The sequence below is a fragment of the Ilyonectria robusta genome, assembly GCF_021365365.1.
Source record: "Ilyonectria robusta strain PMI_751 chromosome Unknown BGZ61scaffold_5, whole genome shotgun sequence".
Classification (NCBI taxonomy): domain Eukaryota; kingdom Fungi; phylum Ascomycota; class Sordariomycetes; order Hypocreales; family Nectriaceae; genus Ilyonectria; species Ilyonectria robusta.
The window spans coordinates 301923-314371 of NW_025764439.1; the positions used below are offsets into that span (position 1 = coordinate 301923).

Consider the following 12449-nt stretch of genomic DNA (forward strand, 5'->3'; position numbering starts at 1 on the left):
GATCAACCACTATACGTACGTACCTACCCAGCGTGGGAACCTCACCTTACCTCACTTGAGACTTTGGCGAAGGAGCTTGTATACTCGTTAGGAAAGAGCCGCTGAATAAAGATGATGCGTGAGATCCGGGTACTGCGAATGACTCAGTTTAGCTTCTTGGGCCACCTCTAGGCACCGACAATTAGGAACTAGACACTTTGTCCAGAGCCACGCAATCCCGATAGACAGTCACATGGGTGAGATACAGATAGAAACTGTGTTCTTTTGAGACTCCTTTGTGAATACAAAAGGCCAGCGGCAGGCCACAATGAAAACACCCATGCCTCCATCGTGAAAGAACCATCCATCTTTAGCTCGCACCGCATCTCATACCGACGTCATCGCGCCCAGCAATCCTCGCCGTACGCATCCGGCCATAGCGCGCAGTACCTCGCTCCAGGTACCCTCCAGGTGATCAGCTCCCCTGCGCCCTCGCTGCTTTCAGCTCGCCTCAGTGGCCGCCCAGCGGGTCATCCCCCCCACTACCCACTGGCCGTCCGCGTGAGACCCCCAAGCTCCCCCCGAAGCGCGAGCAGCCCCGCCCCCGCCCTACGGATCGCCGCCGTATTTATTCGCCCCGACAGGGATTCAGAGCGGATGCTCCGGGCGGGCACCCACCTGAGAGGCTGACAGAGGACGGGACCCTTGATCATCTCACCGAGCCAGCCTTGCCGGCACCGTTTTAACTTCTTCTTCCTCTTCTCCTTCAGCTTCTCTCTACTTCAGAGAGGACGACGACCCTCCTCCTCTGCTCGTCTCCTCCCATCCGTGTGCGCAACCGCATCAGCATCACATATCGCCAAGCGCACGAGAGGGCAGCCACAGCTTCGCTCTCGTCGTCCGCCCATCGGCCTGTCGCAATCATGTTCGACCTCCTGCCCATGCTCTTATCGTAAGCACCCAGCTCGCCGCGATGGCGGCATCCGACCTCCAGATGCACCAGGAACATGCCCCTAGCTGACACGCAGGCCTCGATAGCTCCGTCGCCTCCTTCCTCTTCCCCATCTTCGCTTCCTACAAGGCCCTCAAGACGCATGATCCCGCCGAACTGACGCCCTGGCTCATGTACTGGGTGGTCATCAGCTGCTTTCTCCTCGCTGAATCCTGGGTCTGGTTTATCGTCTCCTGGTTCGTCTGTCCCTCTAGGCTCTCCTTGAGTCTGCCACTTGGCCTCGCACCTACAATCGCTGGCACGCGACACAAATCTGAGACCCTTTGCTAACCTCACTTCCTCGTCCAGGATCCCCTTCTACGGCTACTTCCGCCTCCTCTTCCTCCTCTACCTCATCCTCCCCCAGACCCAGGGCGCTCGTTACCTCTACGAGGAAAAGGTCCACCCCTTCCTCACGGAAAACGAATCCCAGATCGACGAGTTCATCACCAGCGCCCACAACCGCCTCACCGACGCCGGCATCGCCTACCTCAAGCTGGCCATCGAGGCCTTCAAGACCAAGGTGCTCGGCCTCCCTCCCTCCGAGCCCACCCCGCCTCCTACTCCTCAGGCCTCCGGCCCCCAGAGCTACACCCAGTCTCTGCTATCCCGGTTTAGCGTCCCAGCAGCCAACTGGACTGGCGCCGCGAACCCCGGCTCCGACTTCTACAGCCTCCTCTCCAGCGCCGTCGCCGCCGCCACCACCTCCGGCGCTACGGCGAGCGGCTCCGGGGCTACATCTTCGACGACCGCAGCCAACCGCGGCGTCTCCAACTCGGGGGCCCTGATCCCGCCTCACCTGCGCGACTCCACCGAGAAGATGACCTTTATCAGTGCCCAGCGCGACCGCCTCAACATTGTTCTGTCGGCCCTCGACCGCGAAGCCCAGGGGCTGCGCGCCGAGGCCCAGCGTGCCCAGGAACGCGCCAGCACCCACCGCCGCGCCCCATCCATGACCTTCGACGGCACCGAGGACGACGATCCCACGCAGCGGCCGTCCAGCGTCTTTAGTGGCTTGGCTGGACTGACCAAGAGCCGAAGCGAGGCCGATTTTGAGCAGATTGACGCCGAGAGCGGCACCGAAGACGACGGCCCTGTCCGGCGACGCAATGTTGGCCCAAGCGGTGCTACACCAGCCGGTTCTTCTTCTTGGGCGCCTTGGGGATGGGGAGGCGGCGATGCCCATGGAGGCACTAGCTCGGGCGCGGAGAGATAGAAACCTCCCCCAAAGGACTGGACCTCACGGGAGTTTGGGTTTTGGTAGACTTGGCTTGGCCATGCTTTGGGCTTTCCCGGTGTCTCTGGTTTGGGTTACATCGTTACGGGTTTCCGCCCTGTGAATTAGCACCGGACTATTGGTACAAACGAAATCATTTCATGTATAGGTATAGACTGGAATTGGGTCTCCTCCCCGATCTAGATCTGGGGGCCAAGCAAACTCCGCTGAATCCTGCGAGCCCCTGCTTTTACTCACACAATTCACCCATGCGCCAGTGTCTTGTCTTGGTATATCGCCGCTCTGTTGCAACCAACCCGGCAACCGTCCAAATATATCATACAATATTGCCGTTCCATGTCCGTGGTATTTATACATACATTTTCCATCTAGCTCTCCACAGGTCATTACTCGCTCTCCAAGGCCGACGCGTCCCCATGGTTGTCTTTTCTCATGTGACCTGAGACGTGATCTTATACGGGTACGGCACCTCGGCCGGTTCACCCTTCTTGAAGGACCAGCGGCGCTTCTTCTTGGTAATCGTGTGCTCGGCCCAGTGGGTGGTGACGTGCGTCTTGGTGAACCAGCGGATGAATAAAGGATCCCAAAGCTCCGATGCTATGCCCAGGTCCTTGCAGCATCGCATGAGGGCGTTGGACTTGGCGCCCTCGACGGCTTGCGGGATGCTCTCGGTGCTGAAGTAGTTGTTGACGCCCATGGCTTGTGAGACGAAGCTAGAGTCAAACAGTTAGTCGAGGATCGGAAAACGTAGGGCAAAATAATACGTACCATCCATTAACGATGAGGGCGTACTCGCGCGTCACAATCTCCTTCCCAACCACGGTTTCGCCTCGAGGAACAATGCCCCATCCCATGGGCCCAAACACCTCGTTCAGCCTGCGGCGGTACTTGATCTCGGGCATGTAGATGATGCCGTCAGGCTTGACCTCGATGTCTTCGACCTCGGTCGGTCTCGCCAGAACGATGAACTGCTCTTGCGTGACGGGACTCGTCGCCAGGCCCTTGTAGCTCTTCTCCCAGTCGACGTCTTGATTAGGGTCCTTGGCGGGGAGGGCTTGTGGCCGTGGGGTGATTGGTACCCATTGGACCGTAATCGGCGTGGTCCTTTGAGCGCTGGGGAGCTCGTATTTTATCCGTTGAAAAGTATTGGCCGCAGCTGGCAGCTTGGTTGCTATTGCGGGAGCGGGAGCAGACGCCGGAGGAGAAGCTGACCCCGCCGCTGTTGCGGAAGCAGACGCCAGAGGAACGGCACCGGCCGGAGGTGACTGCGATGCCGTTGCGGACGCAGCACCAGGCGCCCGGGGAACGGCCTTCGGGATCGGGCCGCCCTTGCTGGCGAAGGCGGGGAGTCTGGGAGCTGGCCGCGGTCTGGGCTTGACGGATGGCCTCGGTCTCGACGAGTACGGCGTGCTGGGCGGGGAGGCCGCAGGAGTCTTGGGCCAAGAGGCCGCTTCGGAGGACTTGGCTGTCTCGGTGGGCTTGGGCCACGAGGCTGCGTCGGATGAGTACGCCCGCAGCAGAGAAGCCGCAATTGAGCGGCCGCCGCAGAGACGAAGGCTCGGGGCCGTAGCGAAGGTCCGGCGAGAGACGAGCATGGCGATGGAGGTTGGAGTCGTTGGGGGGGAGAGGGAGAGTTGGCGGCCCGGCTCTCGCGATGGGCAGTGGCGTTTTCGAGCTGAGTCGTGAAAAAGCGCCGGTGATAATTTCGAGAGCTGCTGCACCGGGCGTATCGGGGAATAAAAGATCCGCGTCGTCACGGTGGATACGGGACTGGTTGGCAATGGCTTCAACTGCGACCTACCTCTCGCTGCCTTGGTAGAGATGGGAGAGGGAGCAGAAGGACAAATGGATAATCCAAGACGTATCTCTTCGGAGTGGTTCGCTTTTTCGTAGTTTTGGGTTGATTCCATGGTCGATATCCATCTGTCACCAGTCGTGTTAACCGTGACCCCACTGGTATATACAAGTAAAGCCCGAACGTATGCGTCAGTAGAGAGGATAACTGAAGTTGCGATTAATCCTATACCAACCCCATTCCTAGTAATACATTCGCCTTTGAAATATCTTACAAGTCTCATTGCCTCGCCAGATTCAAGCGTCCTTGGTGTCTGTCCGTTTGTCGTTGTCATGCGACTTCCAGCACCGTTTGAATTCCTCCATCTGCCACACTGTCAGTCAGCTCAACGCTCGACGGCGCAATCTCGCAAAGGAGCAATTGAAGGGCGGTTGCTATCAGATAGCATATAAAGGCAGAATAAATTGAAGCATGGCAAACGGTAAACTCACCTCCTCAGCACAGGCGCGCCAATCCTTCTTCTCAAAGTAGCAGTCCGTCATCTTGCTATTCTCGTCTATACATCGCATGTCAGCATCTCTCCCATAACCAGCTTCACAAGCCCCCAGATACTCGCGGAATACCAAAGGGGACCAGCATTTGTCCCTTTCCACGTAAATATCCGAGGCATTTTCAGCCACTTTTCCCCGGCGTTGGGTCGCGACTTACCTGCACATCCGGTGCTGAAGATCCGCTTCTCCCTGCAACGGAAAAAAGGCCTCGGCTTAGTGGCTGTGGCTCCAGGACCAGAACGGACGCCAGCGCTTTCTCGCGGAGGTCGCAGACTTACCACTCATCCGGCTCGTCGTCGTCTTCTTCCGCAGCCGCATTCTGCTTGGCGTCGCTTTCTTCCTTTGACATCTTTTATTGTGCGATTGCCGTGGCTTTGTCTTTTCGTGAGACGGGTCGTGTTGGTTGGACGAGGAGAAACAAGCGTCAAGTGGTGTGAGAAGAGGGAAAATTGGCCGAGGCGGGAACGAGATCAAGTGACGACCAAATATTCCATCATCCGCAACCCTGGACACTCGACGTCGGCGACCATGGCGCCCAGCAAGCTCAATGTGCTCGTCTACACAGGTTAATATTCTCCGACCTCTTTCTCTCCGCTTCGTGCTCAAGCTCACGCTCATTCTGCGCGGAAAGGCGTCGGCACGACCGTCGAGTCAGTCCGCCACTGCATCTGGACTCTACGCCGCCTGCTCTCGCCCAACTACGCCGTCATTCCCATCGCCGAGACGGTGTTGATCAAGGAGCCGTGGCCGTCGACGTGCGCGCTGCTCGTGTTCCCCGGCGGCGCCGATCTCGGCTACTGCCAGGCCCTCAACGGCGAGGGCAACCGCCGCATCAGCGACTTTGTGCGCCGCGGCGGCGCGTTCCTGGGCTTCTGCGCCGGCGGCTACTACGGCAGCCGGAGGTGCGAGTTCGAGGTCGGCAACCCGCCCCTGGAGGTCGTCGGCAGCCGGGAGCTGGGCTTCTTCCCGGGGACCTGTCGCGGAGGCGCCTTCAAGGGCTTCGAGTACGCCAGCGAGAAGGGCGCGCGGGTGGTGCGGTTGAAGGTCGCCAAGGAGGCGTTTGGCCAGGATGACGTTCCAGCCGAGACTTTGTCCTACTATAACGGAGGCGGAATCTTTGTCGATGCGGCCTCGATCAAGACCAACAAGGTCGAGGTGCTGGCGACGTACGAAGACGAGACCGATGTCGACGGCGGAGATGGCAAGGCCGCCGTCGTTCTCTGCAGCGTTGGAAGCGGCAAGGCGATTATGACGGGTCCTCACCCCGAGTAAGAACTCCTTGATCTCATCTCAAGTTTACAAAACTGACGATTTCAGGTTCGCCGCAGTCAACTTGCACCCCCACCCAGCCATCCCTGACTACGCCGAGCTGATCAGCAAGCTGACAGACGAGGACAAGTCCCGCGTCGACTTCCTCAAGGCATGCCTGTCCAAACTCGGCCTTGAAGTGAGCCAAAACGATGCCGGCGTTCCTTCCCTGTCTCGCCTTCACCTCTCCTCGCTCGAGGAAACGGGCGTGTCCGAGCTCCTGGCCGACATGGCCGACATCATCGACAAGGAGAACGGCGAGGAGTGGATCAGAGGCGAGGGCGATACGTTCCACATCGAGAACGAGGAGACCATCTGGGGCGTTGAGGGACTGCAGGAGTCCTTGAGTCAGCAGGGTGAGTCTGACGCGTCGTCGGCCGGCATCACCGACTACACCAAGGTCATCAAGAAGATCGTGCCCCATGAAAAGGGTCATCCTCACCCCAAGCTCACGCCGCAGTTCAATCACGGCTTGTACTTCTCCAGCTTGCGTCGCTACCAGCAGATCGAGTCTGATGCGGAGGAGTGGGGGAGCCTGCTCATGTACGGCGAGGTGTTGACCAGCACAAACACCATTCTTGAAAAGTACGTTGTGAACGACGCTGATCCATGAATCAAATACTGAGATCTATCAGAAACCCCAAAATCCTGTCCAAGCTCTCTACTGGATTCACAGTCTGCGCATCCACCCAAGTCGCCGGCAGAGGCCGTGGATCCAACGTCTGGGTATCGCCACCTGGATGCCTCATCTTCTCCACCGTCATCAACCACCCGGCCCATCTCGCCGTGAGTCGACCGGTTGTTTTCATTCAGTACATTGCAGCGATTGCTATTGTCGAGGCTGTGCAGTCGTACGACCGCGGGTACGGTGACATCCCAGTCAAGTTGAAGTGGCCCAACGACATTTGTAAGTCCCCATTCTATCGAGACGAACTTTGACTTACCCTGGCCAGATGCTCTTGACCCGACCAAGCCGGGAGACAAGCCTTCCTACGTCAAGATCGGCGGTATTCTATCGCAGTGTCTCTACTCGAACGGCTCCTACCAGATCGTCCTTGGCATCGGCATCAACACCAACAACCCTCGTCCTACCACCTCCATCTCAGACCTCCTCCCCCCAGGCGTCCCAGAGCTTCACCTCGAGTCGCTCCTAGCCCGCATCCTCACCCGTATCGAGGCCGTGCACGCCCAGTTCCTCCGCGAGGGCTTCTCCCGCGACCTCGAGGGTAGATACTACCGCCACTGGCTGCACACCGGCCAGGCCGTGACGCTCGAAGCCGAGGCCGGCGTCAAGGCGAGGGTCCTGGGAATCACCCGCGACTGGGGCATGTTGCGTGCCGAAGAGGTCGACTCGGCCGGTAGGGGCACGGGCAAGGTGTGGACGCTGCAGAGTGATGAGAACAGCTTCGACTACTGGAAGGGTCTTGTGAGGAGGAAGACCTAAGGGATTGGTACCTGTGGTCATCCGTGATGATGCTGTGAAAATAGACATAGACTGTTTGCAAAGATTCCACCGTCGACCATCACACAACCCTCTGGCGCACACTTTTATGTCATACAATACCACCAAACGTCTGACGAGCCTAACCAGTTTCTCCATGCTTCACTTGACTCCGCAGTCCGCGTCGACACCTCCAGTCGTGAAGAATCTCATGCGACTTGCCCATGAATCAGTCGGTACAGGTCATCTATATAAGTCGGCATACTCCCCAGATAATCCAAGGCATCTCCAACTCCCAAACTTTGTCCGGATATTGTTTTGAAGTTTGTCCACTTTCCGTACCAGTGCTCAAGGCGTACCAACACGTCATCAGACGGTTTGCTCCTCAACCTAGTCGACACACAGCCGGTGTGAACTTGTTTTCCGAGGCCAGCTGAATCCTGAGCCTACATCTCTCCTACCTAGATGTTGTTCGTCTACTTGCTCGGTTGGGCCAAGGCCTTCGGTCTAGCCTTGGCCACGTCCACGATTTCTTCAGAGCACTCAGTTACTGAGAGCTCGCACGCTGTCTTCCCACGAGACACTTCCGACATGATGTGAGTCGTCATGTTAGCACTCAGACTTTTATTTCGACTGACCATCCCCCAAAGCTACGGCGAGACGCCGACCTGTTCGGAAGAATGCATGGCGACGCGCGATGCTGCAGAGGCTCTGAACCGCAAAGCAGAGAGTGCCACGACCAGCCAAACTCATCCGGAGCCATCGCATATTCTAGAGGCTATGGGGATTCTGGATGTTCAAGGCGGCGTCGACGACCTCGAGGCCCTTTCCTCACGCGCCGACATCACATCCTCGCCTCACTCAAATGTCCCGACAGATCCTGTAGGTCCAAATGTTCGAATGGGCGATAAAGTGGCTTTCTCGCTGGATTTTACCGGATCCATGCCTACGCAAGATCTATTCGACACATCAAGCCAGTTACCCAGTATAGACCTTGGTGGACTTCCTCCGTTCGAACTGGACACAACTGTGACCATATCGCACACCGGTCATCCCTGGCGAAGCAACATGCCTGGTTTCAATCCAGGTACACCTCTGACGACGGCACAGTTTTCGTCGGAACCTCCATCGTCATCTACTTCGCCGCCATCAGCAAGCACCTCAGCAAATCCACCATCCGGCACACCCCTCTCCAAGGCCGAAACAATCGGTGTTGTCGTGGCGGTCCTGGGCCTACTACTCGTCGCCATGACTCTCAGGCTCCTGTACTGCCGGTTTGTCTTCCCCCGCCGCAACCAAGCGTCCCCCCAGCCTCCTGACTTGCAGTTAGTAGGATTCCCGTATCCAACTCCTCTTCTCTCACCGGGGTATTCCCCGGTGAGAAGCTGGAGAGACAGCCAGAGGTTGCAGACAACAACGCCAAGGCACGGTACTACGAGTACGGAGAATATAAGCAGTGACGAGCGTGATCACGCGGCGTCTGCTGGGGCCCAGAACGACCTGACACGTAGTGAGGTTGGACAACCGCGTACGTGTGCGCCTGAGGAGTACCGCGTTTCGCCATTAGGCTCTTCGGCAGGGAGGAAGAGCAGGAGTACGATTGAGAGTATTCTATCTGCATACACGCCGAGTCGATACAGTGAGCTTAATACGGAAAATAACGAGACTGGAGCTACTAAGAGGGTGGCCTCGTAGTTGTGGAGTAGTGCAGGAAGATGGGCTATTCAATATTTAATGAGATTTACACCTACCTCTCTGGCGCAACTCACTACTCAGCAGCCTGGATCTTTCCATGATAGTAAAACCCCCGGAATCAACAGGAGCAAGTCCAGTTTGTTTATGACTATTCCTGTTGAGACTAACTCATTCAGAGTTTGTCTTGTTGGGTATCCGGGGTGAGCAAGCTACCCTACACCATTGCATTGATGAGGAGCCAAATGAGAAAACATTTTCCCCTCCATCCAGTTGTCCATAGAGCTCTCCAAAATACTGCCTTGAGAATCACGAAGATATCTGCCTGTGAAGTGGACTTCACTTAAATGCCAGCCAGTGCCAGTGTTGGTCTTGATATGGTACAATTGTATTAAAACATCACGAGTCGTCTTTTGTTTTTCATCTAGAACCAACCTCCAGCGGCTCATCGCGCCCCCAGATATCCCAAAACGCCGTGCCATGCTGCAGTCGAGTGAAGATGTACATGTATACACGGAAGAATCCCCCTCTCCCACATAGAAGCTCCAAACTCCCCTGCGACTCTCGTCGCCGTGAGCCCCCTCTAAGCCAAAGCCCGCAAGTCTGGTTTGTGCCTGTGTGGTGATGCGGTGCAGTGCGGTGCTCCCTGGCCCATATCCTACATTCCATTTGCTTCTTTGCCAGGGTTCACCGTCGACCGGGGTCATCGTTCGTGTTGAGAGTCGTTTCCCGTCTACCGGTCCTTGTAGACCTTGGGCTTCCAGCCCTCCTTGGTTTCAGCCTCCTGCTCGGCCTTCTCCCGCATGGGGCCGAGCTCGCGCTCGAACCGCTCTTTTGCCCTCACAATCTTGCTCTGCAGGTAGAAGCTGCCGCCGTTAGCCGGCTCGTTGGAGTCGAACAGCCTCTTGTAGCGCTCGAGAACCTCCTCGATGTTGGCGTTGCCGCCGGCCGGGGGTTTAACGTTGAGGATCTTGCATGCCTCGTCGAGAGTCATGCCGGAGGCGAGCGACACCCCGCCGGATGTGTTGCCCATCTTGGCCTGGTGGCGCTGGTATTGCGAGGCGGCCTGGGCCTGCTTGTACGCAGCGACAAAGGAGCGGCCGAGGATTCGGGAGCCCGTGAGGAAGGCGGTGACGACGAATTTGTGCGCCTGGAGTGTCGAGTTAGCATAGTCAAAGAGAGGGAGATTGACGGCATCCGGAGAGAGCCGGAGGCGAGACTGGAAGAGAATTGGGAATCGACAGCATGCGCGCGTACCATTGTGACAAAAGAAGAGGACGAGAAGGTGTTTTCCTCAAGTAGAGTGCCCGGTAGGACAGGATTGACAGGCTGTGGACGGCAACGTGAATGCGTCCCTCGTTCGCGACAGCGGAAGTGATCTTGACAATGGCTGCTGGCCCCGTCGATTTTTCCCTGTCAGTCTGGCGGATGATTCCGAGGTCGGAATTTTACACATCCGACCGGCCGACTCCACATTAGCCGATGATCAGCCACTCACCGAGGTGTGCATTCATTATAAACCTGGCGGGGGACTCGGCATTGAGAATAGAGCAGTTAGCAGTTAGCTGCCAGGTTAGTTTCGCTTTACAAATTAATACTAACTATTTTTTAATTGCTCTATTTATTATTTTAAATTTAATAAAAAAATATTATTTTATTTAGTATTATTTTATTTAGTATTATTTTATTTAACGTACATAATAAGCAAGTAGGACAAACAAGCAAGCGTGACAAAAATCTCTCAACCTACATTATTTCCATTTGATTAATTAATTCTCAACCACGCACTATATCAGACTCAAATATTGAGGCTAGAATCCTTCTTGCCCTTCAGGCCCTTCAAAATGACCCAAAATTAAAGCTCCGACGCGCCGCAGAGATCTATAAAGTTGGTCGTATGATGCTATGGCGCCGGCAGAAGGGCATTCTTTCTACGTATGATACTATTCTAAAATTACGCCGACTATCTGATCTAGAGGAACAGATCATTATTCAGTTCATTCTCAACCTGGATTCGCAAGGATTTCCTCCGCGACTACGTAGTGTTAAAGAAATGGCTAACCGACTGCTTGCTAACCGTAACGCATCACCTGTCGGCAAGCGCTGGACTTCAAACTTTATCAGGCGATACTAAGAGCTTAAGATGTGTTTTTTTCGTAAATATAACTATTAGAGGGCTAAATGTAAAGATCTAATTATTATTCGTAATTGGTTCCGGCTTGTGGAGAATACAATCGCAAAATATAGTATCGACCTAGCTGATATCTACAACTTTAATAAGACCGGCTTTATGATGGGTATTATTGCAAGCGGAATAGTCGTCACAGGCACAGATAGGCATAGAAATCCAAAATCAGTACAGCCTGGAAACCGAGAATAAGTTACAGTTATTCAGACGATCAATACGAAAGGCTGGGCGATTGCGCCGTTCATCATAGTTACAGGCCAATATCACCTCGCTAGCTGGTACCGGGAAAGCAACCTCCCCGGTAATTGGGCTATTGCTACGACTCAAAATGGCTGGACCGATAATAAGATAGGTCTTGAGTGGCTCAAGCACTTTAACCGGCACACAAAGAATCGATTGACCGGTTGCTATCGTCTTCTGATCCTCGATGGGCATGAAAGTCACCACTCCGTCGACTTTAAGAAATATTGTGAAGAGAACGATATCGTTACGCTTTGTATGCCGCCTCATTCATCTCATCTACTCCAGCCTCTTGATATTAGGTGCTTTAGGCCGCTTAAAATAGCCTATGGTCGAGCAATTAAGCAATTGATCAGATGCTCTATAACCTACGTTTCGAAGACCGAGTTCTTCCCAGCCTTCTACGCTGCCCACGAAGCTGCTATGACAAGGAGTAATATTAAGGGAGGTTTTTAAGGGGCCGGACTTGTTCCCTTAAACCCAGAAAATATTATATCGAAGCTTGATGTGCAGCTACGGACTCCAACACCGGCTGCAGAGGAGGTCGGCCTCCCTAACCCTTGGGTCTCGAAGACCCCAAAGATAGTATTTAAGGCCAGTTCGCAGTCTGAATACCTTAAAAGACAAGTAAAAAGGCATCAGAGCAGCTCTCCAGCATCTATCCTTGAGGCACTTAAGTCATTTTCTAAGGGAACAAAAGCAATAATACATCAAATAGCATTATTAAAATCTAAGAACCAGATCCTTCAACAGGCAAATAAGACTCTTAGCAAGCAGCGCAGAGCAAAAAGAACCCGCCTACAGAATAGAGGGAAGATAACTGTAGATGAGGGAAGGGGTGAGATAGATCAGAGAGATGTTGATGCGCAGGTAGCGGCTGAATCGTCGAGAAGTGGTGGTCGAGGGAGGTCAGCGATACCGAGGGAAAGGCGCTGTGGAACTTGTGGAAAGGCCGGTCATAATGCAAGGACCTGTCAGATTATAATTGAGACCTCTGAGGAAGAGCATAGCGATTAGTTTTAATTAA

General features: G+C 55.0%; 6 protein-coding genes across 6 annotated transcripts; 3 read left to right on the forward strand and 3 right to left on the reverse strand.

Annotated features, from left to right (window-relative positions):
• Positions 1-902: 902 nt before the first annotated feature.
• On the forward strand, positions 903-2186 carry BGZ61DRAFT_346598 (TB2/DP1, HVA22 family-domain-containing protein; the record flags this gene model as incomplete). Its single annotated transcript, XM_046239897.1, has 3 exons — positions 903-931; positions 1018-1167; positions 1280-2186. 3 exons carry the CDS (start codon positions 903-905, stop codon positions 2184-2186), a joined length of 1086 nt encoding a protein of 361 aa, XP_046107291.1.
• Positions 2187-2637: 451 nt separating this feature from the next.
• On the reverse strand, positions 2638-3232 carry BGZ61DRAFT_345863 (mitochondrial genome maintenance MGM101; the record flags this gene model as incomplete). The annotated part of the gene is made up of 2 exons (XM_046239829.1): positions 2638-2920; positions 2976-3232. Coding segments are annotated over 2 exons (540 nt in total), but the record flags the coding sequence as incomplete, so codon positions are not given.
• Positions 3233-4298: 1066 nt separating this feature from the next.
• Positions 4299-4857, reverse strand: BGZ61DRAFT_281020 (CHCH domain-containing protein; the record flags this gene model as incomplete). The annotated part of the gene is made up of 4 exons (XM_046238459.1): positions 4299-4367; positions 4494-4558; positions 4711-4742; positions 4832-4857. Coding segments are annotated over 4 exons (192 nt in total), but the record flags the coding sequence as incomplete, so codon positions are not given.
• Positions 4858-5081: 224 nt separating this feature from the next.
• On the forward strand, positions 5082-7305 carry BGZ61DRAFT_474908 (biotin-protein ligase; the record flags this gene model as incomplete). Its single annotated transcript, XM_046248619.1, has 5 exons — positions 5082-5118; positions 5161-5821; positions 5871-6446; positions 6497-6768; positions 6815-7305. The coding sequence occupies 5 exons, from the start codon at positions 5082-5084 to the stop codon at positions 7303-7305; spliced, it is 2037 nt and encodes a 678-aa protein (XP_046107294.1).
• A 462-nt stretch (positions 7306-7767) lies between these two features.
• On the forward strand, positions 7768-8997 carry BGZ61DRAFT_474909 (uncharacterized protein; the record flags this gene model as incomplete). The annotated part of the gene is made up of 2 exons (XM_046248620.1): positions 7768-7898; positions 7953-8997. 2 exons carry the CDS (start codon positions 7768-7770, stop codon positions 8995-8997), a joined length of 1176 nt encoding a protein of 391 aa, XP_046107295.1.
• Positions 8998-9295: 298 nt separating this feature from the next.
• Positions 9296-10389, reverse strand: BGZ61DRAFT_446070 (Pam16-domain-containing protein). Its single transcript, XM_046245174.1, has 2 exons — positions 10252-10389; positions 9296-10144 (listed from the first exon to the last, which is right to left on the reverse strand). The coding sequence occupies exons 1-2, from the start codon at positions 10252-10254 to the stop codon at positions 9728-9730; spliced, it is 420 nt and encodes a 139-aa protein (XP_046107296.1). The 5' UTR covers positions 10255-10389; the 3' UTR covers positions 9296-9727.
• Between the last annotated feature and the right edge of the window lie 2060 nt (positions 10390-12449).